The sequence below is a fragment of the Meriones unguiculatus genome, chromosome 7, assembly GCF_030254825.1.
Source record: "Meriones unguiculatus strain TT.TT164.6M chromosome 7, Bangor_MerUng_6.1, whole genome shotgun sequence".
NCBI lineage: Eukaryota > Metazoa > Chordata > Mammalia > Rodentia > Muridae > Meriones > Meriones unguiculatus.
Genome location: NC_083355.1, coordinates 7,409,535 through 7,435,349, shown reverse-complemented (window position 1 = coordinate 7,435,349; position 25,815 = coordinate 7,409,535). Strand labels below are relative to the sequence as shown.

Here is a 25,815-nt window from a genome sequence, read left to right as displayed (position 1 = left end):
GCGCGGGGGTGTGCGGAAGGGCCACCAAACGGACGCCACTGGGCCGGGAGGACGCCCGGACCCTGAGGCCGGGAGCCAGTCGGACTGGCAGAGAGCCTCAGCATCAGCAGCAGTAGCTGCAGCAGTAGCGCAAGCCCCGGGGGTGTCCTAAGTGGAGCCGTCCAGCTCACCTAGGTTCAGGGAGCCGGGCTCAGGGGGCGGAGCGAGCACAGGGGGCGGGGGAACATGGGGGCGGGGATGAGCCAGCCCCTCCTCCTGGTCAGCGCTCGGGCGGCAGGCGCGTTGTTGGTTTCGGGTTGTCAGGCAGCGGAGGCGGAAGAGCGACCTGAGGAGGTGACCACGGTGGAGGTGCGTCTCGGTCATGCCAGCCGTCGCGGCCTGAGGCTCTCTACCTGTCGCAATCATGAAGGACAGCGGTGACTCCAAGGACCAGCAACTCATGGTGAGACCCCTTATTAAGCTCCTGCTTGGTTCCCTTCCACCAATTCTGGGACCTGATAGCCTCAAATATAGTGTCCACTAAGAGGGCACGCAAGAGACGGGGGTCTGGGACTGTTCAGAACTGCCCAAGTTCTAAAGAACAGGTGGCCCGAAGGTGTGGTGGCGCCTCCTGAGGCTGGGAAGTTAGCACCCTACTTCCCACCCTCCTCCCAAAGCTCAGCCTTCTTTGGGCCAAGACTCAGATCAAGACCCAAAAGAGATCTGAGCTATTGCCTGAGAAGGAAGCTGGGAGTTTCTAGTGAGCCAGAGGGCTTACGCCCAGCCAGGACTTGCTTTAAAGAGGGCTGGAGCCATAGACAGGAAGACAAAAGCCCCCAAAACAGAAGGAGCCAGCACCAAGTCTGGAGTGGCTAGTTATGGGCTGTAACCCAGGCTCTGTCCAAATCAGGACTCCAGATACCTCAGGAAATGCTGGAAGCCACTTGAATAGCCCCAGGGTCTCCTGGCCTGGGATGGGTGGGTATTCGGGAGGGAGAGGAGATGTAGGCTGGAGCTACAAGGGGAAGCCTTGTTACTGCTCAGCTTGGGGGATCCATGGGGATCTCTCTCTCCCAGACTCTTCTCAGCTCCTAGCCTTTGATCTGTGGAAATGGTCCTTCCTCAGCAGCTGACAGTAGGGCAATGTTACCACAATGCAGGGAACCTGCTTCTGCAAAGGAACACTTGGACCCAGCCCCAGGGGCCAGTCCCAGACTTGGTGGCACCCTCTCTGGCAGTGAGAAAGGCCTCTTTGAAAGACTTTACTCCACAATGTTCATTGTCATTGGGGCAGAAACAAACGCCCTCCCTTCACCACGGAGGTCCAGCCAGAAGGCTGATAAAGACAATCTTACAGGCTGCATGGATGAAACAAACTGAGGGCCTTTTAAGTCCTTCCAGTATCCAGCAGATACCTCCCTTTGTTCAGCAGAAGCAAATCTCCCCACTCCCTGACTGTTCTTTTGGGACCCACACATTCCGGGTGAAGACACACCATCTCTCAGTGGCTGGGAAATAAAGAGCAGGGACGCTCTTGGTGATACTTCCTGGGAGTGTCAGGATGCAGCACAGGTTGTTAGGGTGACAAGGGGAAGACCTCTGTCCTATCCTAATTTCCAGGCCATTCCTGTCACAGCCCACCACCCTTCCCAGAAGCACCTCACTCTCAAATGCAGACAGATGGCTCTGGTCCCCAAGGCTCCAGATTTAAGCCCAAGGGAATGGCAAGTGTTTAATTTGGGCATGTGACTGATGCAGCCTTGTGTAGACAGTTTCCCCCCTTGGAGCTCCCCCTGAGTTACAGGATCTTGAAAAGAGACATAGGCTCAACCTCAGCCAGACGGATGACCTCGACCCACGGTTTTCTTCAACACCAAGGAGCTGGAGCTGGCTGGCTGCTGGAGAACAGGGATGTTGGGGAAGGAAGTCAAAGACCTTCTCATCCCTCCCTCCATGGTCAAGTGTGGGTCTCCTAACCCAAGGTTCTGATCTTCCTCCCAGGTGGCACTGAGGGTCCGGCCCATCAGCGTGGCTGAGTTGGAGGAGGGAGCTACCCTCATCGCTCACAAGGTGGACGAGCAGGTACTTGGGGGCTGCAGCCAGGAGCTGCAGGGTAGAGGCCTGCTCAGCTTGCTTGGCACACCTAGCTGGACAGCAAGACAACCTCTGGAGGTGGTAGTGGGGAGGGTATCCACAGCATCACCAAAAAGCTTTCTTCTCCCAAGAGACTTCCTAGATCAGCCCAAGAAAAGCTAGCAGCTTTTGAAGCCTGGCTAGGATCAGACCATAAAATATATCTTGGTGTACATGATTCAGACTTTCCCACCTGATATGTCTGCTAACCACAGAGCACATACTTAGCTGGTCTAACAGAACCCTCATCTAGAACATACAAGTTTGGTAAAGTCCTTCACTGTCCACGCTCTTGGTCCTCATGTCACCATGATGGGAGAGGGCATATGAGGCAATAATTATCCATAAAGAACCTACAGCATGCTAGGAACTGTGGTAGGAACTAGAAAAATACTCCAACATAAAAATCCCCACCTTCCCCATGTTTCTGGAGTTTACTGTGGGGAGAGAAGAGAAGGAATTGATCAAGGAATTAAAACAAATAGAAGAATTTGCAGCCTAGGAGGGGGCGGGGGAAGAGCCTGTTATCAAGAGACTGAGTAAGGGGCACTGGACCTAGGCTCCCCTAAGAGATGGTGATAGAGGGCTCCCTCAAAAGATAGAGGGCTGGGGAGATATCTCCATGGTTAAAACACATGCCTTATGGGCATGAGGACTGGGATTCAGATCTCTGGAACCCAGGTAAAGTGCTTGCGAGTGCAGTGGCCCACATGTAAGTCCAGTCTTGGAAGGCACACACAGGGAACTTCCATAGTGAGCTAGCTGCCAAGAGTAGCCATATCTGTGAGCTTTGGTTTTGATTGGGAGATCCTGCTTCAATGTACAAGGAAGACAGGATGATCAAAAACGCTGAAGAGTAATTCTGGATGATTTTTTAACATCAGCTTTAGGGCTCCACATGTACACATGCACACATACATACAAACACAAGAATAAAAGAAATGAGCTAGTGATGAACCCAGATATGGAGGCACATGTCTGTAATCCATTATTTGTGATGCGGAGGCAGGAGGATCAAAATCCCATGCTATCCTGGGCTTCAAATCGAGACCCTGTCTTAACTGCAACCAGAGTGGGTTATAAAGAAGAGATCTTGACGAGTGCTGGTGGTGCACACCTTTAATCCCAGCACTCTGGAAGCACGGGCAGGCAGATCTCTGAGTTCAAGGCCAACCTGGTCTACAAAGTGAGTTCCAGGATAGCCAGGGCTACACATCGAGACCCTGTCAACAACAACAATGATGATGATGTTGATGATGATGAGTAGATCTTTAGTGATGTACTCAACAGAAAAGAAAATGTAACCAGAGAGCCTAGCCTGTGTTCAGGGGCCTTGAGATGGGGCCACAGAGCAACTGCATCACTGAGAAAAAGCTACTGGGTCTCAAGGCGGCAGCTAAGAAGTGTGAGATGCGGTGTCATAGGTAGAAGCCAAACCAAACCAAACTCTTTGTGAACATGGCTAAGATACTTGTTTTGTGTTTATTTGGGTAGGTATTTCAAGACTTGGGTACTGGAGTGGTCCTGGGCACAGTGGTGGGGACAGGAGCATATGCTTGGTGTAGCAGCCTGACAGCCACCCTGGCCTGTGTGCTGCTGGCTGCTCTGAGTGTCGGGACCCAGTGGCTGTGCTGTGGGATGGGCTCCGGGGTCAGGGAGCATGGAGTGGGAGCTGCAGAGCTGAGAAAGTCTGTGGACAGATGCTGCCCTGAACCAAGTCCTCTAGGCTGGTCTCAGGAAGCCCCAGATGATTCACCTCCTTTTGCCCCTTTCCTCAGAGCCACTGGGAGGAATAATGTCTGGAAGAACCCCATATGGTGAGCAGGAGCAGAGAGAATGTGTGTGAACAGCAGAGGAGCCTCCTGGGAAATGTGGCCCACTGTCTTCTTTTTCAGTGGTTTGTCAGTTTTGATACTGTTTTTTGAGACAGGGTCTCATATAACCCAGACTGGCTTTGAACTTACTATGTATCTAGACATGACCTGTTCTTCCTGCCTCTCCCTCCCAAGTGCTAAAATTGTAGGTGTGCACCATCATTCTGGGTTATGAAATGCTGGAGATTCAACCCAAGGTACTGTGCATGCTAGGCAAACACTCTATAACTGAGCTACATCCTTACGATAAAATCCTCCCTAGATATGCACACATCTTGGTGCATATTTGGAGGTCAGAGGATAATTTGGCAGGGGTGCGGGGGTTGGTTCTCATCTCCCACATATGGCTCTCTGGGATCAAACTCAGATCATCAGACTTTGCATCAAGCATCTTGGCCAGCTGAACCATCTTTCTAGCTCCACAAAAGGACTTCTTTGGACAGTCTGTTTTTGCCTGCGCAGAGCCTGCTGCACAGGTAGAGATCTACAGTCCACAGATGTCGGTTCTAGTCTGTAAAGAAGGAGGTTCCCCAGGGTTGCTGAGAGGGCCCAGTTAGAAGAGCCAAAGCCCTTGGGAGGAGAGCCTTCCTTCTAGACAAGGCTACTCCTTATTTGCCCATCTGCCTCCAAGGATATCAGGTTCATAGTTTGGGACAATGGTGGCTCTCTCAGCTGCTCCTGGCGTTGGGCCACCTTGGGGCTTGATCAATATGAAATGATGGGAACAGTCCCTCTTAAGTACCCACGCCTGTCAGACACTGGTTTCTTCTGTCTATGAGGGCAGCGGGAGGGCCGCTTAGCCTGGCTCTAGCCTACCCCAGTGAGCTATACCTCCCACCAGGCCAGAGCTGGGCCAGCCCAACAGGCTGCTCCTTTGTCAGCAGAGACTCTGAGAACGCTGTCTAAGCATTATGGGCACAGGACATTTCATGCTGCCCCTGCACTTTCTGCCCTCAGCTTCTCAGTGGCTTCAAAACTGGGCTTGTACAGAAGGACCTGGCCTAGTCCTTCTCACTGCTGCCTGGGAGTGGCTACAACAAAGGCCCAGTTGACAGCCTAAGTGAGCTGTCTCTTGGCACATAGGCCCTGGCAACTAGGTGTTTAAGACACGGGAATCCAAGAACCAACATGGAGGAGAGACTCCACTGCCTCCTGTTCTAATCAGCCTCTCAGCCCTGGCCCTCAAACCCTGCTGTTCATCTCTTCCTCTCCAGGGATGCCTGGCCCAGAGGAAGGCTCAGGGTTCCTCTGTGGGTGTCATCCCAAAGTAAGGTAATCCAAGGCTATCAGTACAGGCTGAAACCCCTTTCAGTAGCTCAGCCAGCCCATTGGTCATTGGCAGATAGTAGGAACTGCCATAGCCCATCTATCAGTGGGTCATAAGTGGGGAGAGGTTACTCAATCAATCACTGACTTCAGCCACGATGAGGGGTCCCAGGCCTGCCTTGGGACTGAGCATCATCCTTCTGGGGACATCTGGAGCATGGCAGCCTGTATCAGTGAGGTTTAGCAAAAGAGGGCATGCTGACAGGCAAAGAGTCCCTCAGCATCAAGAGACCAGTGTGAGTCCAGGCTATACTTTAGTTGTTAGAGGGTTTCGCTAGTGTGCACTAAGCCCTGGATTTAATCCCCATCACCACAGAACCTGGGCATGGTGGCATACACCTGTACTCCTGACACTTAAGAAGTAGAGGCAGCAGGATCAGAAATTCATGGTCATCCTTGAGTGCATAGCAAGTGTGAGACTAGCCTGGGCTATGTGATGAGCCCCTGTCTTGTTAAAAATTAAAATGAGGGAGGAAGGGAAGGAGGAAAAGAGAGAGGGAGAGGTAGAAAGCCAGTGTGTGTGTGTGTGTGTGTGTGTGTGTGTGTGTGTGTGTGTGTTTTCTGGGAATGTTGAAACAGGTCTTGGATTTGTCAAGGGGCTAGTTCCGGTGGTTCCAGGGGCCTGGGATCACAGAGCCCTCGTTCGGTTCAGGACAGTGAGCCTCTGTTAGAGGACTCTTCCTCAGAGGGTCTGTGTGCAATGCTTAGACCTGGTACCTGCCCAGAGGAAGGAGTCATGAGTTACTGATCTCAAAGGCTCACCTGTGGGCTGGCTTCCAGCCCCAGAGTTCAGTAAAGCCCTGCCTGCCCTCACGTCCACTTTCTACACCAGAGCTCTCTGCAATGGCTGCCGCCGGCCTGGAAGGGTGTGGTAGGACCTCCTGGGGGTGAGAAGGATCCTGAAGCCAGACCCCTCAAGGAAGCCAAGAAAGCAGAAGGGGCCTGGAAAGTGTCCCAGATAGGGGTGGGGCTCAGGACAAACTGCCACCTTCACCTCCCACCCACCCACCCCTCCCAAAGCCTCCTCCCAGCCTCCCAGGCTGTGTTTATCTGCAGGATTTAAACCAAGCAGTTATATGTATAATCCCATAATTACCATTTGTCCAGCTGTCTGTTAATGGGGTCTGGGAAAACACACAAGGGCTCCCCAGGAGGCCTGCAGAAGGGCTAGAAAAAGGGAGGGAGGGAAAGTACAAGGCAGGAGGGTGACATGGGGCAGAAAGGCTACAAGGGTGGGCCAGGGGCCCAGCCCTGCCAGGCCCTGGCTGTGTGCCTAAGGGCTGCTAATGACTCGCTGGATCTCTGTTTCCTGTCAGAGGACTGGAGAATGAGCACCTGTGCCACCAACCCCAAGAGCTATGGAGAGGATTATAGATGAGGCCAGGCAGCCATTGTGAAAGACAAATACAGTATAAGGTAACAGAAGCCAAAGATGCAGCTGGAGTTAGCCTGCTTGCTGCCTAGGGCACAGTGGGGTATGAGGTTCTGTACCAGCCATATAGAGGCCTCTAGGCCCCATCGTTCCTGATGAGCTGAGCATAGTGGGAAATGAGCAGGGGAGAATGCAAACTTAACTATATCCTCAGGGAACCACCAAGCTGCATTCCATCTCTCCATCCCATTGTATGACTGTGTGATTGGATCATACTCTCTGTGGTCCTTCATGTCTGGCTTCATTCACCCTGGTTCATGAATGTTTTCTTTTTCATGACCAAGTAATATTTTGAAGTATAGACATACCATAATTTGAGTTGTTTCTGATTCTTTGGCTCTTGTGCATAATGCTATCAGTATCCAAGGGTTCCTACACTTAGCACTTGGATGGGTACAAGAAGAGAGTGCTTGTTACTGCTGGGCCCACCCCTCCAGAGACTTTATGAGATTCTGGGTGGTGCCTTGGACATCTGTGCTTTACAAGGGACATTCCTTGGGAGTCTGTCATTAAGGAATTGCCAGGCACCCTGAGAGACACGTTAGACTACCTTCTAGGTCATGCCTCCTGCCACCCTGATTCCTTCTAGTCAGATGAGCTCCTGACTGGATCAGCAGCTAGATGTAGCTGTGCCCTCAGCAGCTGGCTGGACCTTGGTGGCCTTGTGAGCCCAACAGGCTCTGCTTTTCCTGGCATCAAAGTTTTTATTTGTTTGCTTGCTTTTTGTTTTGTTTTGAGGCCACAGGGGTCTCTGGGTCTACAGATAGAAACAAGATGGGCAACAGATGTTCCCATTAATAAACAAAATCCTAGAATCAGCCTTTCAGGTATGGTAGCCACACAGAATCTGGGTTCCCTTCTACTTCCACCTTTCTGTATAAAGGGACTGTGAGCCTGGCTCTCTGGACTGAGGATGAATCCAGAGGCAGCCCAAGGCTTCCTAAGCAGGATGGGGTGTCAGTGTGGCTCCTTGTGTTACAGCTTCAGCCTTTACTTCCACTCCAAAGAGTGATGCCTTTGGCTCAAGGTCATGTGACCATTGTCTCTGAATCCCATTTGAGGCTCCCCCTTCTTTGGGGACCTTCACTGCCAGGCTTTGAAGCCAGGGGAAAAGAGTGTGAGCTATTGAGTTTCATGCTGGAGCCATTTTGCCCTCAAGGGGGACATTTGGCAGCATCAAAGCTGGAGGAAGACTGCTCCCAGCAGCCAGTGGGGAGGGGTTAGGGGTTCGGCTTGCCACACATAGGGCAGCCACGGTGAAGAAGGTGAAGAACAATCAGTGGTAAGACACTGGGCTACGTGGCATCACCACCAGGAGGCCAGAGGAACCCCACTAAAGCTACAGTGTTGATGAAGGCACCCACAGCTCCGCAGGAGAACTGCCTGGTGTGTTTGCTCTGTGCAAGTATTTCTTGCTCAGGAGATATCAGGGGAAAGTCTGGTCCCTATTGGGATGGCTCTCAGGGGCTAGACTCTCTCTCCCCAGCTTAAGGCCCCATTTCTCTGCAGTGGTTCAGGGTTCTGAGTGCCTCTAGAATTCCTGATCACATTTGCATTGACTTAAGAGCCTGGCCAGAGTGAAGACCTAGGAGGGGAGGCCCACAGCTGTCTGGCCCTCTGCTGAGTTAGGCCCAAGGGCTGCAGGGCAGCAGAGCCCAGAGGAAGCTACGTGGGTATGTAGGCGAGCGCCATGTTAAGTTCAGGCAGAGTTTCACAGACAAGGAAGACTGATGAGACACCTGCCTTTCTTCTCTTACCATCTCCCACCTATGTCTTCAGTGAAGTCTCCTAGCATGGGCAAGAGAGACCCTGGTGCCTGTGCCACACCTCGCTAGGCCTGTGGCCACGCCCACTTCTCTAGGCAGGGGAGCTGCCTTGAGGAACCTGCTGTGGGTGGTACATGAGTTTGCAGTGTGTAAGGAAGTTGTGTGGCTGTGTGGCTTCAACGACGGTTTATTGTCTCACAGGCTTGGTGGCTGTGCAGACCCTCTGGTGGGGCTCATAGATGACTCTGTCCTCCCTGCCTCTCTGTATCACCTATGCAGAGCCATGGTTTTGTTATTTGTTTCAGTCAGGGTCTCCCTGTGTAGACCAGGCTGGCTTAGAGTTACTGGATTCTCCTGCCTCTGCCTCGTTCATGGATTGCAGCATTCTGGGATTTGGTGTTCATCGTGGCTGGGCTGTGGAGGGAATACAAACTACATAAAACCGTGTCCTTACGAAGTGCACTGGTTATTAGGTGCAAAGTGCTTTAGTTCCGGGACCCAGACTCCTCACCCTCAGCCCATCCATCCCTGCTGCTCCCAGGGAGTGACTGGGCAGACTGGATCAAATGCCCACCTACTGGGGGTTTAATTGTGTCCCCCATCTCCACCCCAAGTTCATATGTTGGGGACTTAAACAAGGGCTTTCTTTTAGACATACACGCTCACGGATGTAGTTACTTAAGTAAGAAGGAGGTCATAGTAAGAGTGAGGTGGACCTTTAAGACAAGAGATTTGTATCAGGCTGGGCATATAGCTTAGTTGGTAGAGTGCTTCTCTGTCATGCAGGAAGGCCTGAGTTCAGTCTCCAGCACCACATAAGACTGGGCGTGGTGACACACTCCTGCAATCTCATCTTTAGCTAAATAGTGAGTTTGAGGCCAGCCTGGGCTAGATAAGACTGTCTTAGAAAAAACAAAGCACATGAAATGAGATGCCCTAGCCCAGCATCGTGACTCACATCTTTAATCCCAGCATATAGGAGGAAGAGGCAGGCAGAACTCTGAGTTCGAGGCCATTCTGGTCTACATAGTGAGTTCCAGAACAGTCAGAACTACACAGAGAAACCTTATCTTGGAAGGAAGGAAGGAAGGAAGGAAGGAAGGAAGGAAGGAAGGAAGGAAGGAAGGAAGGGAAAGAAAGAGAAAAGAAAGAAAGAAAGAAAGAAAGAAAGAAAGAAAGAAAGAAAGCACATGCCAAGCCTTTGTATGGTGCCTGATATTCCCCAAACTGCTCCTAAAGCAGCCTTGTTCAAAAACTGTCCTTGGATATATGCTATGTGCCAGCCAGTGTGACATAGAGGGTCCCAAAGTCAGGTCCATTGTGAGCTCACAACAGGCCCTGGGTTTGCACTGTTGGGCTTTCTCCCCAACCTGCATTTCACATCTAGAGACCTTTCACCTCTTGGCTTTGCTCATGGTTTCCTCTAGAATGTCCTTCCAGCCCCTACCTCTGTTGGCTGCCTCTCCTCATCATTGAAGACACCATGCCAATGTCATCCTCTCCAGGCTGCCTTCCTGTGCCGGCAGGGCTGGATTTGGGGGTCTCTCCTCTGTGCACGCCAGCTCTCTCCTGGTTACGAGGCTGAGAGTGTCAGAAGGCAGGGTACCAGGCCTCATTTTTCTATTTCTCTTAGGCCTTTTCCGTGTTTGGGGCACATGGTAGGTGCTTCACAGACAAGTTGCGCTGCCCTGAATACCCCAAGCCAGTCTCTGTGGCAGCCCAGGCTCCCTGCCCAATCCTTACTGGCTCAGCTATGCTTCACCTGGTCAAGGAGCACAAGGGCTCCATTGTGTGCTGTGGTGGCCAGGAACAACAGTGACATTCTGGGGTATACTATGGGGGCTGGGGTCCTGACAGATGGAGCCCAGACAAAGTCCTCATTAAGTGGAGCAGCGGCAGGTGGGATGACAGTGCTTTGAAGGGGGAACATTCGGACATCAAAGAAACTGGGTGTCCAGGTGGACCTGGCAATGCCTGAAAGTCGTATAAAGGCCATCTGTTAGGGTGGGTGATGGGACATGCTGTTCGCTCTCCCCTTGAGGCTTTGTGTCCACACGAACCCCAGTGCTCAAGATGAGAGTTGTTATAGCTGGCTCTGCTCCTGTTGCAGCCCTGGAGAACACATGCCAGGGTCTTCAGAGCCAGGTTTTGTCTTTATCTGGGTCTGAAATCTGAGCAGGGCTCAGGCTTCTGATAGTCTGGGATAAGGATCAACCCCTACAGAAGGCATGGAAGGCTTTAGGGCCGATGCCCTGAGGAGGGGCCGGTGGCTGAGGACAGGTGAGTCCCTAGGGAACAGAGCAAGCCCAGTCATTCTGTACTGAGATCACAGTGGCTGCTAGCCTTTGGCTACCTGGAAGGAGCCAGAGTGGGTGGACTTTCTCTGCCTATCTGTCTGTGACCCCTCCCTCTATCCTGTTCACCTGGAGTTCCATCTGATTGGCAGAGACTTCTGTCTCCTGGGGAGTCATCCACTCCTGGAGAACCATAAAAGGGACCCTGCAGCTATCTGAGGTCAGGTGGGAGCAGGACTCTAGGGGCAGGCCTGCTCCAGGTATTCAGTGGGGAAAGGGATGGTGTTGATCCCAGGTCAGACATGGGATGTGGAGAGGAGCCTTCTGGGAAGCCCAAGCCCCTTGTCCTCCTAAATCTTAAGGCCTGACTGGGGGACTCAAAGGGACCCCATGAGGACCTCCTAAGCTCCTGAGTTCAGTTGAGCATATAAGCTGGTCTCCTGTGGCCTCACCTTCACCCTCACCACCAACCTTCGCCACTTCTGGATATTTGTCCATGCCTGGCCTGTTCACAAAGCCTTTGAAACAGCCATGAGCCCTGGCTCTCCCTGCTGATCCCTGAGAGAGGTGGAGTGAGGACCACAGCCATTATCTCTGCCCTGTAACAGAAATCTCCTTCCTGTTTGGCCCTCTTTGAGGAGGACTCAGTTTACCCGTGAGTATTGCATTATATTCCCTAAGGCTGAATGAGCACCCGGGGTTAATGTGAACAGGAGTGGACAAGGTTGGGGACTTTGGAGCTACTCAGACCTGAAAAATGCTAAAGCACCCCATAAACTGCTGTAGCAGCAGAGGGAGTAGGAGAGGTCAGGGAAGGATCAGAAGGTGAGCGGGTACCAGCCTGAGTGGCCAGAATGCCCAGCTCTGGCTCTGCCATTTCCAAGTAAGGAGGCAACAGGCTTTGACCTCCCTGTCTGAGAGTAATAATGAGAACCCCACATTGAAGGACTCAGTAAGATCTGTTATTGGCTGGGTGTGGTGACAAATGCCTGTAATCCCAGCATGTAGGTGGCTGAGGTGGGAGGATTGCTCTAAACTCAAAGCTAGCGGGGCTATGCAGCAAGACCCTGTCTTGAAGAAAAAGAAAACAGAGCTTGTTAGTATACCCCAAGATGGGGTGTTGCTGTGCACCAGTGTGCACTAGGAGTGAAGGGGCCCCTCTGCCCTCCTTGTCCTTCCCTCCCTGGTAGAGGATGGGCTCTGAGGCCACCATCTGGCCCCTGGGAGCAGCCCCGCCTCATTAGGTAAGGATCATGGGACGGCTTATTTCCCCTGGCTGTCTGGCAGAACCAAGTGTCTAGGGAACTCTGCCCGGCACTCCAGGTGCCAGGTGCCTCTCAGGGGTACTTATGTTGTGCAAAGGAGCTGCTGATGTTGCCACCCTCTGCCTGTCTTCTGCTTGTTCCATTTTTACCATGCCACATTTGATAGCAGAGTGTTGGGTTAGGGCAGTTAGTGACGGCCCCCTCCCCTGCCTCCGTGCATGGCTCTCCCTTTTCATGGCTCCTTGGAAGAGGATCACCGAGGCTCAGCATGTGTCACACACTTTGTCTCGTGGGCTTTGCAAGCCCTGAAGGAGATTACAGCACCATTTCCTCCACGAGGGAGGGGGCTGAGGCTCAGGCATGGCAGCATGAGGCCATTCTGCTAATGAGAGGCAGGGCAAGGATTCAGAGCATGTCCCTAGGGTCCCCTCCTATGCCTTTGTCCTCCCCTGAAACTCGGACAGCCTCCCCCGCAAGAGTAGTTGAGTGTTTCCTGCTGTTTCCTATTTTACACCCTATGCTAAACCAGGAACCCAGCCAGCAAGGACCCAGCCTCTTGCTCTGTTCCTGATCAGAGCCCTCAGCGGAGCTCAGCTCACAGAGACCTGGGCCGAACAGAGTGGGCTGAGACTGTCCTTAAAACAGCAGAGGAACCCAGCCAGGCCATCCGTACCTTAATGTGTGTGCAGAGTACAGCTGCCCCGACCCTGCAGGGGTGAAATGCCAGCCTAGGGTCCTGCAGACTCTCTTTATAACAACAGCTCTTGGCCAGGGATTCGGTTATTTTAAGTTCTCATAAGATGGACCCAAGCCCATCTCCTTTCTTCACACATGTCACCCAGCTGTCAGCAGCTCTCTGCCTGCCTTGTTCTACCGTGGTCTGGAGGCTGGCTGTGGAGAGCCAGGCAGTGCTCCGAGGGCCACGGGGCTTCAGGGATGCAATTAAGAGTCTTCTGGCTTAGAGGCTGGGTCCTGGGTTCTGAAGCCCACAGGCTAGGCCTGACATGCCTCATCTGTCAGGTGGGAACATGCATTTTGCTGTTACTGAAATGGGATGAAGCAAGACTGTGGAGAAGCAGGCAAAATGGATCTTGTCACAAAAGATGTGTCATGACAACTAGCAGTGGGGAGTGGCACTGAGGTTAGGGGAAGAGGCCTTGGATCCGGCGTTCTTGGCAGATGCTCCTCCCCTCCACTACCACCACCACCACCACCACCACCACCACCACCACCACCCACAGTATTCTCTGCCGCCTTGGCATCTTCAGGGGTCAGTCACTCATTGTCAGAGAGGCTTAGTCTCCCCAGCACCCAGCCCAGAGAACACATGGCTCCTGGAGAGGTCTGCAGACTTTGGAGACTCCAGGTGACTGTGTGCTCCTCCCTCGGGGGACATTTGCAGATGGTGGTTCTCATGGACCCAATGGAGGACCCTGATGACATCCTGCGGGCACACCGGTCCCGGGAAAAGTCATACCTATTTGACGTGGCCTTTGACTTCACTGCCACCCAGGTGAGGGGGAACATGGTCTGGAAACACAGAAAGGCCTCTCCACACTTCCCCCAGTGAGGGAGTGTTCTCAGGGGACTCTGCTCACCTTTTCTCTAACATTTGCCCAAGAACCCACTTTCGGTAGTTTTGCCCATTTGTGAAAGCACTTGCATGGCCTCCTGCATGTACATTTGCATGGCCCAACACCATGTGACTGCTTGCCTGTACACCTGTAAGGCCGCACCCCTGGCCTTTGGCAGAAACACACTTGGTTAGCACTCACAGGGCACTTTGCATAGAGTAGCCGCATGAGACACTCCACAGCGGGCCCATATGGGCCGGGAGAAGTGCGGTGAAGCCCATCTGCTGTGGGGAGGGCAGGAGGAGGACAAGGAAACTGACACCCTCCCACCGATCCCATCTTGCCCATCTTCGGGGTGCTCAGATACTCCCAGGAGCTGACTCTGCACCCTCAGAGCAGGGGTGTGGTGGAGGAGCCAGCTGTAGAGCAGGCTTCTCAGATGTCCATCTGAGCCCTCTCGGAGGCTGGTGTCCCCCCGGGGGTGTAAGCAGAGACTCCCTCCCTCCTCTTCCCACACTCTCTTACCTCCTGCTTAGGGCTCCAGGGGCAGACACTTCACCTGCTCACAGCCAGGACCTGGCTTTGGGCACCGGCGTCTTGTCCTGTCCAAGTCTCGGACCTCTAACAAGTCTCTTCTTCCCTGCAGGAGATGGTGTATCAGGCCACCACCAAGAGCCTTATCGAGGGTGTCATCTCAGGGTACAATGCCACTGTGTTTGCCTATGGCCCTACAGGTGAGGGGAAAACCCAGACGTAGACAAGGACTGCAGCACCCTTGTCTTCCCCTGGGAACCAAGCCCTTCACCCTTCATAAGAGAACCAGCCTGGCCCAGGTAGGGTCAGGAACAGGGGGATGGGAATGACCCAAACCTTGCCTTACCCAGGACCCTTCTCCCCACTCCAAAGACCCTGTTCCTCAGCCATCTGGGAGGGAGTGGCCTCAAGGACAGCTCAGGGTCGCCAGAACGATTTCCCAGCAAGACCTCACCCTTGACCCCTGCCCTGCTCACCACCAGCCTGTCCTATTCAGGCTGTGGGAAGACCTACACCATGCTGGGCACTGACCACGAGCCAGGCATCTATGTTCGGACCCTCAATGACCTGTTCCGAGCCATCGAGGAGAACAGCAACGACATGGAGTACGAGGTGTCCATGTCCTACCTGGAGGCAAGTCCCCTCCAGGCTTGGAAAGGAGGCCCATAAGATAGGGTGGTCCGCCTCCCTAGAGCCGGTCACTGGCAGTTCCTGGGGTGCTGAGCGTGGCTGTCTCACACTCCACTTGATAAGAATTGAGACTTGAAAGCCAGGCACAATAGCACACACCTTTAATCCCAGAACTCAGGGACAGAGGCAGGCAGATCTCTGAGTTCAAGGCCAGCCTGGTCTACAAGGCAAGTACCCAGACAGCCAGAGCTACACAGAGAAACCCTGACTCAGAGAAGGGGTGGTGGTTGGGCAACTGTCTTAGTGGCACACAGTGATGACAGAGCAGGAATTCCCACTTGGGACCCTGTGGCTCTGACGTGGTATTGCACTTCACAGTAGCCTAGGCAGTAGCTGCCACCCCTGGAAGCACTTCTCCCTCGAGCCCGTTCCTTACACAAACACCTTCCCATTCAGGACTTCGTGGGTTGAGAGGCGGTCATGAAAGTCAGAGATGATGAGGCGAGGCTTATCTAAGCCAGCTGGCCAGCCTCCATCTGGCTGCTCTGGGAGCTGATAATCTCCAGGGTGATGCCTCAGAAAGAAGAGCGAGGGGAGCAGCCAGCAGGTGTTGACACAGCCAGCTTGAACTTGTTTTGAAGCAGGGGATGGGGGTGGAATGACAGTGCTGAATGGACAAGGAAGGCAGGAGAGGTAGGGAGGCAGCGACAGGGCCTAAGAAAAGGAGCCTGAAGGTTGCTAAGAACAATCCGAACTCCCTCAGATGGCCAGGGGTCATGCATAAATAAGGTCCATGTGTCCAGCCCGGCCCTGGCCTCTCTGCAAAGGGAGCCAGGTGATTCTGAAGCAGCATGTAACATTGGCTTTGAAGCCTCTACCATCCTGTAAGGGAAGCGCTTCCCCCAGTTAGAACTTCCCTCACAGGACCTGCGGTTCAGCAAGCAGAAGCACGTGGTCCTTCCTTTCTCAGGGAGGAGGTGACCACTCGACTCTTCCAGGCCTGGGCCTCTTGTCCTTCATCTCCCTCCACCTTCCACACTGTCCCATCAGATCTACAACGAGATGATCCGGGACCTACTGAACCCAGCCCTGGGGTACCTGGAGCTGAGGGAGGACTCCAAAGGGGTGATCCAGGTGGCCGGAATCACCGAAGTGTCCACCATCAATGCCAAGGAGGCAAGTCTCCAGCAACTGGCTAGGGACCGTGGGCAGAACAATCACTCTGAGGGGAGTAGGACAAGGGACCAAAGCCAGGGAGCCACTGGGAAGAAGATACCCTGAGAAGTGGCAAAAGAAGTCACATCCTCCATCATGCCCTAACATACATGCTAGCAAATAGCTAGGCCACACAGCCTCTCCATTTACACAGAGACCTGCTTGGAGAGGACTGCCCAGGCCCCTTAGCCCACCCAGAGTCCCCCTCAGTAACCTCCATCTCTCCTTTCCAGATCATGCAGCTGCTGATGAAGGGGAACCGGCAGAGGACCCAGGAGCCCACAGCTGCCAATCAGACGTCCTCCCGCTCCCACGCTGTGCTCCAGGTGGCTGTGCGCCAGCGCAGCCGGGTCAAGAGCATTCTACAAGAGGTGCGGCAGGGCCGCCTGTTCATGATTGACCTGGCCGGCTCTGAGCGTGCCTCCCAGGTAAGGCCTGCTCAAAGGGCACAGTGGAGGGAGGGCTTCCCCACAGGGGAGCAGTGTATGTGTGTGTGTGTGTGTGTGTGTGTGTAGGTGATGGCCCCCAGTTGAGGCCAGCTTGGTGGATGGGACAGTTGGGAAGGGGGGATAAGTGGAGTCTCTAGGGTAGAGGGCTGGGGATTGGGCCTGACATCTTGAAGGGACAGGCTGCTCAGGGAAGAGAGGGTGGGGAGAGCAGAGCAAAGCCTCCTTCCGTGCCCTGTCACCTGTACCTTCAGGGACCTCAGGAGAGAGGCCAGGGTCTATAACGGGGTGTTGTTGGGCTGCTGAATGAGGCTTCGGTAGGTTACTCCGCTAGGCTGTGGCTATGTCCCCTGCTGTCTCCCCAGACACAGAACCGGGGGCAGCGCATGAAGGAGGGGGCTCACATCAATCGCTCTCTGCTGGCTCTGGGCAACTGCATCAACGCGCTGAGTGACAAGGGCGGCAATAAGTACATCAACTATCGGGACAGCAAGCTCACCCGGCTCCTGAAGGTACCAGAACAGGCTGGGCCTGGGCCCTGGTGTGAAGAGTGGGCCTGCTAGGCCGAGGAGAGACAAAGCTCAGGTGTCCCTGCTTGGGTCAGATGAATCCCCAAGTTCACCATTATGTATCCGTATGCTTCATGCGGTAATTGAGACAACCGTAAGCTAAAACAGTCCATTTACTGTGAATCTGAAACTTGATTGCAAGCAGATATGCTCTACATTTCTGGCATCCCTAACTAAAGCACATGTAGAGAAAATGAACAAGAGCTGTGCCAGGACCTCCTTCCAGGGTCAAAGAGAACCAAGGATCACCTAGATTTGGGGCCTTTGTGATGGTCAGCCTTACGGCCCCTGGAACTGCTCTTTGGGGCCACTTACTCATGGCGTGGCCACTCTTGGCCTTCTGTTATAGGCATGGTATCAAGAGGACCCAGTCAAGGGCTTCTTCCCACCATCCCTAAAACCTCCCCAGAGGCTTTGTGAGTTAGGAGGCTTACATTTAAAGATAAGGAAACTGAGGCGCACACAGGTTAAGGAAATTTCCCTGTAGGCTTAAGCTTTGTAGCGTTGAAAAGATTCCAGCAGAGGCCTGTGGTTTATGAAGGCCTGCCTAGGCCTGTCTTGGCCTGCCGTAAAGAGTGTCTGAAAGCCAGGGAAGTGGGGATATTAGAAAATGACCACTATGCAGTGTTCATGTTGTGCAAGCATGCGTGCATGCATGCACGTATGCTCATGAGTGAGAGAAAGACAGTGTGTGTGTGTGTGTGTGTGTGTGTGTGTGTGTGTGTGTATACGCGCGTGCGTTCCCAGGGACAGTGTGGTAACAGACTTGGGGAACCTCTGGAGAAGGCGGTCTCCACCCTGCCACTGCCACATCCCTGTCTCTCCAGGACTCACTAGGGGGGAACAGCCGCACCGTAATGATCGCCCACATCAGTCCGGCGAGCACTGCCTTTGAGGAGTCCCGGAACACCCTGACCTACGCCGGCCGAGCCAAGAATATTAGGACTCGGGTGAGGGCCCTTGAACTACCCGCTAGACACACCCTCCTGGACTGAGATTTGAGGTCCTGGGAGAGTCCTTGCCAGCCACGCTACTCTTTGAGCACTGACCTCGTTACCCAGGCCAACATCACTCCAAGCCCTTTCCCTGCATTCCCAGCTGCCGCCTGCCTTCCTGCCTGGAGCCCTTGGCTCCCAAAGACCCTCTTCTGCCTCTCACTCCAGATTTGCCCCGCTTCTGTCCCTCCACTGTCCCTTCCCCTTCAGCGGTTTACTCAGTCCTCTGGGTGTCCAAAGCGCCTCACCACCACAGTCACAATCCAGGTTCCCTTACCCAGTGCTGCCCTGAGCACTGTAGCATGCTGTCCCATTTGAGCTCAGGGCCAGGCAGGACTTACAGCTTCCCCGACAAACAGCTTAGGGTAATGATGCTTAGGGCATAAGCGACTTCACAGCTAATGAAGCTAGGGCAGAGACTGGCGCTGAATCCGCCTGGTTCCCAAGTCCATGATGCAGCTCATGTTCTCTGGTAAGGAAGGAAGTCTTGGCCTGTGTGGGTGTGGAGGGAAGAATGGCTAACTTGGAAGTGGGGGGCAGTGAGCCTCCCTTCAACATCTACGACTCCCCCAACGTTGTCACGCGGCCTCCAGGAGCTTCATGGGGCCAGGCCACGTGACGGCGAGAGGCAGGTTATCCTGGCATGATTGTGAACACTGCCAGCCCAACCTTAGGAGGGGCAGGCAGGAGAATTAGGAGTTCCCAGGTCATCCTTAGTAACACAGTGAGTTCAAGGCTAACCTGGGGTACCTGAGACCCTATCTTAAAAAAATAAAAAAAAGCAGGTAAGTATTTAATCGATGCTGACAGTAGGTGCTGAGGCAAGGGAGAAGTCGGGATGAGCTGTCTGTTGTGCATATGGTGAGAGCAGGAGAATTGCCTGACTAGAACAGGGCACTCCTGCAGAAAGAGAGTCCATAAAGAAAAAAAAGAAAAGAAAACTATCACGGGGCTGGAGTGATGGGTTAATGGTTCAGAGCACTCGCTGCTCTTCCCGGGGGCCTGAGTTCAGATCCCAGCACCCACATCAGGCACTTAACAACTGCCTGAAACTCCAGCTAGATCTTACACCTTCTTCTGGCACCCACACTCACATGCACACACTCCCACACAGACACACATGCCTTCACACAAAATAAAAAAGATTAAAAAAAAATTCTGAAAACAAAAGAAAAAAAAGAAAAAGGATTCGAATGGCAATCCAGGCGAAGGAACAGGCTCCTCAGGCAACAGCGGGACAGTGAGGTTGGAGAGTGAGAGCAGGATTTTAGGATTATAGATCTAACAGAGGCGTGCAGATGTGATAGGAGGCTGTGGGGATGGAGGCAAGGAGACCACTGCAGAGGCTGAAAAGAACTGGCAAAGGGGAAGAAAGAGAGGGGCTGGAGAGATGGCTCTGCAGTTAGCACTGGCTGCTCTTCCAGAGGTCCTAGGTTCAATTCCCAGCATCCACATGGCAGCTCACAACTCTCTGTAACTCCAGTTCCAGGGGGGTCCATGGCACCAGAAATGCAGGTGTTACACACACACACACACACACACACACACACACACACACACACATATTCATGGAAGCAAAATACCCATACACATAAAATTTTTTAAATCACATTTAAAAGGGGGAGATGGCAAAAAGAGAAACGAGGTCCCACAGGCAGGCCCGGCTCCTGGGGTGACCGTACCCCCTCAGCCCTCATTCGGGGCCCCCTGCAGGTGAAGCAGAACCTGCTCAATGTCTCCTACCACATCGCTCAGTACACCAGCATCATCGCCGACCTCAGAGGCGAGATCCAGAGACTAAAGTGCAAGATCGACCAGCAGGCAGGGCGGGCCCAGGCCCGGGGCAAACTGGACCGGGGTGACATCCGTCATATCCAAGGTACATATCTGGGTCCTTGGGTCTGGAGGCGGGAGCTGGTCTCAGCAGCCCTCTCCAGGTGGTCTTAGGAGGTTCTAGGATCTGGTAGCATTAGCCCTGGCTCCTCCTGGCTGAGCGGCCTGGGGCTAGTTATTCGCCGATAAAATGGGGACAGCACTGCTAGCTTTGCAGAGCTGGAGATACCGCGGGATGACGAGATGGCAGCGGCCCTGCAGGGTCTCAGAAGGCGTACCACTCACGGAGACTTGTGTGCTTGCTCTGACGGTTTTCTAAAAGATCCCAGAGGAGCAGGGACACCTTTTGGTAGTTGGCACAAGGATAGTGCAAGGACTAGCGAATCTCAGTTCATGTGGAGGAGCCAGAGTCGCCTTTGGGGCCGCAGTCTGAAGATGCACTGTGGGAGGTGGGTGCGGGAGGAGACGATCGCGAGAAACTGGGAGTGGAAGAAACTGGAGGACAGGGTCCCGGGTCAGCCTGAGCTGCCCCCTCGGCTCACACCACCCCCACTCCGCAGCGGAGGTACAGCTGCACAGCGGGCAGGAAGGGCAGGTGGAGTTGGGGCAGCTCCGGGAGCAGCTCATCAGCGCCTTCCACGAGCAGATGGATGTGCGGCGGCGCCTGCTGGAGCTGGAGAATCAGGCCATGGAGGTCCAGATCGACACCTCCCGTCACCTCCTCACCATCGCCAGGTACGCTTCCGCTGTTCTGGGGCCCGTCAAGCCTGGGGCACAGAAGCGCGATGCCCTGGCCCGTGGGCTGACTCTTGTGTCTCTCTGGCGGGGGAACTGCTGGCAGCTGGGAGCACGACAAGTCGCGCCGGACTCTCAAGTGGCGGGAGGAGCGAAGGAAGGAGTCCTACACCAAAGACGACAGCGAGAAGGATTCAGACACGGGAGATGAGCCGGATAACCTGGAGCCCCCCGAGGTGGCCTCAGCCCGGGAGAGCATTGCCGCCCTTGTGGGCGAACAGAAGAAGCTGCGCAAGCAGAAGGTTACGGGGCTTGCGGGGTAGGGAGCGTGGGGAAGAGGAGGCGGAGGGCTGAGGAAGAGAGACCAGAGAGCTCAGGCTACACACCTTGCCAAGTGACTACATCTCTGTATGCAGCCATGGTGATGCCCAAATGGGGTCGCTGGAGACGGTTGAGTTAACGCTTGGCACAAAGCAAGAACTAAGAACATGGTAGTCGATATAATAACAGATTTTTACCTTCTGTGTTGGAATAAGGGCTGTGGCAGGACATGGTTGAGTCCAGTGAGCATAGGAGCGCCCACTAGTTGCAAAGACCCAAAATAAGCTTGGAAGGCTAGCCTAGGCTTGGAGTACCAGCCAAAAGGCCTGAGACCAGGGCCTGGCTGGCCTGGTGGAGCTGGCCTGGTGCTGACCGGTGCCGCCCTCCCGCAGCTGGCGCTGGAGCAGCGCTGCCGGGAGCTGCGCGCGCGTGGCCGGCGCCTGGAAGAGACGCTGCCGAGGCGCATCGGCTCTGAGGAGCAGCGCGAGGTGCTCAGCCTGCTGTGCCGCGTGCACGAGCTGGAGGTGGAAAACACCGAGATGCAGTCGCACGCTCTGCTCCGCGACAGCGCCCTGCGCCACCGCCGCGAGGCCGTGCGCCGCCTGGAGGAGCACCGCAGCCTCTGTGAGGAGATCATCCAGAGCCAGCGGCAGATCATCGACGGTAGCGCCCCCCCCCCCCGCCCCCCGGCCACCCTAGCGGGCCTGGGGCGCTGTCGGAGGGGCTGAGGGCTCATGCGGGGCCCTCATCTCCCCTTATCCCGGACAGACTGCAACCTGGAGGTTCCCCGGCACCTGGAGGAACTCTACGAAGTCTTCCTTCGGGAACTGGAGGAGGGCAGCCTGGAGAGGGCCACGATCATGGACCGCGTGGCCTCCAGGGCCCTGCAGGTGGGCGCTTGGGCTGGCCTAAATTTGGTGGGAATCCCACCAAACTAGCCAAGTTCCAAGAGGAGCGCTCTCTCTCTCTCACTCTCTCTCCCACCTCCCTTCTTTCCTCCCTCTTTCTCTCAGCCTGGGTCAAGCCTGGGTGAGGTCCCCCGTTCCTGGGCATCACTGCCTGGCCTGGCTCTTGTCCCCACCTAGGATCACAAGGTCAGGAGTGGCCATCTGCGATATCACAAGTAGCCCACTAGTCAATGTGAGAGTTTTTAATCCCAGCATTTGGGAGGCTGAGGCAGGAGGTTTGAAAGATCAGCCATGTCTGCACAGCAAGATTCTGTCTCAAACAAAAGATGCACTGATTGATTAATTAATAATTAATTTCTAAAACGCAAGGGGAAAGTGGACCTAAGTGCTCAAGGGGCCAACCCATTGAGCTGTGCCACTAAGACTGCCTTGTGGAGCCCAGCTTGCGGGGGACCCAAGAGCATGAGCTGTGGCTTCCCTCATCTTATAGCCCTTGTCATTCTGTGATGTTATGTGGTCCAAGGCCTTGTCTTCTGACTGTTCACCCTTGTCATTGGCTCCCTCCCTTCCCCCACCATGCACACAGGACAGTTCCTTGCCCAAAATCGCTCCAGCAGGGACCACACTGACCCCGGACTCTGACCTGGAGAGTGTGAAGACACTGAGTTCTGAGGCCCAGCACCCCCAAAACAACACCCTACCCCCACTTGGCACAGACAGGTAAGATTCTTCCTGATAGCCACCTACTCTGTCTGAGGAACATTGGCCCTGAAGAAGGGGTTGGTAGGAAAGTTCAGTGAGTGAGGCTGTGGGATGGGTCTGTGGCCAGGATTTGCGGCTTCTCTCTCCCGTGGTGGGGGTGGACCCTGGCGGGACCAGCCTGGCCAACAGCTGCCTCCTCCTGTTCCTCTGCCAATTGCAGTGAGTCCTACCACGTGTTCAAGGCCAGTCCCCGGGCCTGGCAGGTGAAGGTTTCCTCTGTGCCCACTCCACCCCCCATCCAGGTGGGCCGCCTAGTGACGCAGGAGGTAAGCTCTGGATGACCAGAGGTGAGCAGTGGGTTGAACCCTTCCAGAATGGCTAGCCCCCTGAGTCCACAAAGCCTCTGGAGAGTACAGTGTGGGGTCCCCGCTGCCCTCCACGTCTTCCCCTTCCTCTAGGCCCCACCACAGGACAGCCTGGGCAGCCAGATAAACTCTTCCCCGGAGAGCAGTGAGAACCTGTCGGAGAGCACTCTGTCCCGTAAAGGTGAGTGTGCCCTTCACTGCCCACCGCTGCCTGGCATCGTCCAAACTGCTCAGGTTAGGTTACAAGGCCCGAAGCTCTTCCTGCTCTCTGGCCCTGCTGAAGGTACCCATTCATTGGCTTTATCAGAAGGACTAGTCATCTGCTCAGGGACACACAAAAGGTGGGGCACAATTGGAAATTAAAATGAGGGGACCTGGCACCCTCTTCCCACTGGATAACTGCAGTAGCAAATTCTAATTGAATCCATCCCTGCCCCCTAAACTGACAGACTAAACCCATTATCTAAAATATGTGGTGTTTTTTGGGGGGAGAGGGGGAGGGTACTAGGAATTGAACCTAGGACATCACACATGGTAGGCTACTGTTCTACCACAAAGCTATATCCCCAGTCACCTTTCACTTTTTATCCTTTGTGGGGGGTGCTGAGACAGGGTTTCTCTGTGAAGCCCTGGCTCTCCTGGAACTCACTCTGTAGGCCAGGCTGGCCTCAAACTCAGAGATCTACCTGCCTCCGCCTCCCAAATACTGGGATTAAAGATGTGTGCCGCCGACACCACCACCTCCTGGCTCACTTTTTATCTTGAGATCAGGTCTAAGATGCCTGGTTTAGCAGGCCTCCTCTTCCTCCTCCTCCTCCTCCTCCTCCTCTTCCTCTTCCTCCTCCTCTTTCTCCTCCTCTTCTTCCTTCTCCTCCTCCTCCTCCTTCTGAGACAGATCTGACAATGTAGCCCAGGCTATCCTGGAACTCATTATGTAGACCAGGCTGGCCTTATGTAGACCAGGCTATCCTGGAACTCACAGGCATCTGCCTGCTTCTGCCTTCCACATGCTGGGATCAAAGATGTGCGCCAGGCTTAAACTTTTGATCTTCTGCCTCAGCCCTGGGAGGAGCTAATATTACAGGCCCACCACTCCATTCTAGGCTCCCACAGTCTCAGTTAATCCTTGAAGTAGTAGCCCCAGAGTATTCGTTTGGCAATCCCATTTACAAATGAAACTAAGGTTCTGAAGGTGTGCCCCAAGCTTCTCAAAGAGTTAACAAGTTAGGGTTCTGGGGGTGAAATCTGTGAATCCTGGCTCTTACTCACGAGGTGGTCTTGACCTTGAGTTATCTACTTGTTGTAGAGAAGAAAGAGATCCTGACGCGGACCAAGTGTATCTCCGTGAAGGCCGCCCAGCGGCGCTCTCGGGCCCTGGAAACGGAGGGGCGCCACCTGCTGGCGCCTGCCACAGAGCGCAGCAGCCTGTCCCTGAACTCCCTGAGCGAGGGGGACGATGCTAGGCCGCTGGGCCCACTGGCCTGCAAACGGCCGCCCAGCCCCACACTGCAGCATGCTATCAGCGAGGACAATCTATCCAGCAGCACCGGCGAGGCCCCCTCCCGGGCGGCAGGAGCTCGAGGGGATGGCATTGCACCCTGGGTGCGTGGTCAGAAGAAAAGCCTCAGCAAGAAAAGGGAGGAGTCACTGGAGGCAAAAAGGAGGAAGCGGAGGTCCCGGTCCTTCGAGGTCACAGGACAAGGGGTGAGGCAAGGAGCAAGGGTCTCCGCCCATTCCTTATGGGGGAGGGCCTGAGAGCTAGTTCCCTCCAGAAGTTCGGGCCCTTCTCTACACCCAGAGATCCTGACCTAAGAAACAACTATTCCCCAGCCTGATAAAGTAGCTAGGACTGGGTTCTTGTAGCTGAGCCCTCGGCATCTCTCCACCTCCATTTCTCTCTTTTCCAACTGTACAGCTGTCTCGTCCCAAGACACACCTGCTGGTGCCTCGGCCCTCAGGGGGCACATCAGACCACAGGGTGCCAGTGTTCGGACGGCCATCCCCAAGTGTCAGGCATCTGGGAAAGGTGTCGCTGCCTCTGGCCAAGGTCAAATTCCCTCCAAGCCAGAACACAGGTCAGTACTAACAAAAGAGGGACTGAAGTGGGAGAGGCCTTGACTAGCTCAGAGGAGAAGCATGCAGGCCCCCTGACCCTGTCTGGAAGCCTGACTCAATGCGTGAGCAGGATTGGTTGGCTTGGCAAACTGGGATTATTCCCCTAAGGCCATCGGGTGACGGGGAATGGAAGTCTTTCCTCAACAACTGATGCTGCCTTTTCCCCTGTCATAGGCTCTGGAAACCCCTCACCCCTTCCTGTCCCCACCAACCCGCCTGGTGTTTCCCGCAGAGCTGCGCGTGGGCCCAGCCTGCCCCACGGCTCAAGCAGCTTTGGCAAAGATGGACGCCTCCGGCATAACTGAGGGACCCTGGCGCCTACTTTTCTGCCCCCAGGACTGAATAGGGGGAGTGTAGCAAAGAATGGGAGGTGAAAGCTGGGCAGATGGGGATCCCATGGAGCAAGAGCTTAGAGGGCTAAGACTCCCATGACCCAGAAATGGTAGGGTTGTCTGCCACAAAGCCTCCAAGCTCTCCGTGCCACTAAAAAAGGAGGGGAGCCCCAGCGGCCTGGCTTCCCAGCCCTGGACAGAGCATTGCTGCCAAAAATCGTGTACAGACCTGGGGCCAATCTCGGCTTCGGCAGTGGGGAGAGGAGCTGTTAGGGAGACAGGACTCCTGGACCACCCCTGGCCTTGGGTGGGGATAGGGGATGGGGGAGGAGCCTACAGGATGTCACATGGGGCAGGGAGGGGTGGGGGGGAAATCTGGTTTTGTAACTTCTCTGTTGCTTTTTATTTTTATTTTTTCCTTTTATTTCTTTTAAATAAAGTCTTGCTGTTGGTGTTGGGAGTTGTCTGAATG

The 25,815-nt window shown here is 54.4% G+C and overlaps 1 protein-coding gene across 1 annotated transcript; it reads left to right on the top strand.

The window, feature by feature from the left end:
• Nucleotides 1-256: 256 nt before the first annotated feature.
• Nucleotides 257-25,801, top strand: Kif19 (kinesin family member 19). Its single transcript, XM_021635042.2, has 20 exons — nucleotides 257-442; nucleotides 1,981-2,061; nucleotides 13,472-13,582; nucleotides 14,290-14,377; nucleotides 14,674-14,810; nucleotides 15,858-15,983; nucleotides 16,256-16,450; nucleotides 16,834-16,980; nucleotides 17,865-17,987; nucleotides 19,746-19,911; nucleotides 20,426-20,600; nucleotides 20,707-20,902; nucleotides 21,314-21,584; nucleotides 21,690-21,811; nucleotides 22,416-22,549; nucleotides 22,752-22,857; nucleotides 22,990-23,077; nucleotides 24,203-24,600; nucleotides 24,812-24,971; nucleotides 25,186-25,801. Exons 1-20 carry the CDS (start codon nucleotides 404-406, stop codon nucleotides 25,314-25,316), a joined length of 2,994 nt encoding a protein of 997 aa, XP_021490717.1. The 5' UTR covers nucleotides 257-403; the 3' UTR covers nucleotides 25,317-25,801.
• The last annotated feature ends 14 nt before the right edge of the window (nucleotides 25,802-25,815 follow it).

Coding starts and splice junctions, on each gene's coding strand:
- Kif19 (XM_021635042.2), top strand. CDS start 404: ATGAAGGACAGCGGTGACTCCAAGGACCAGCAACTCATG. Junction 13,583..14,289: donor TTGACTTCACTGCCACCCAG/GTGAGGGGGAAC, acceptor TCTTCCCTGCAG/GAGATGGTGTATCAGGCCAC. Junction 14,378..14,673: donor GTTTGCCTATGGCCCTACAG/GTGAGGGGAAAA, acceptor TGTCCTATTCAG/GCTGTGGGAAGACCTACACC.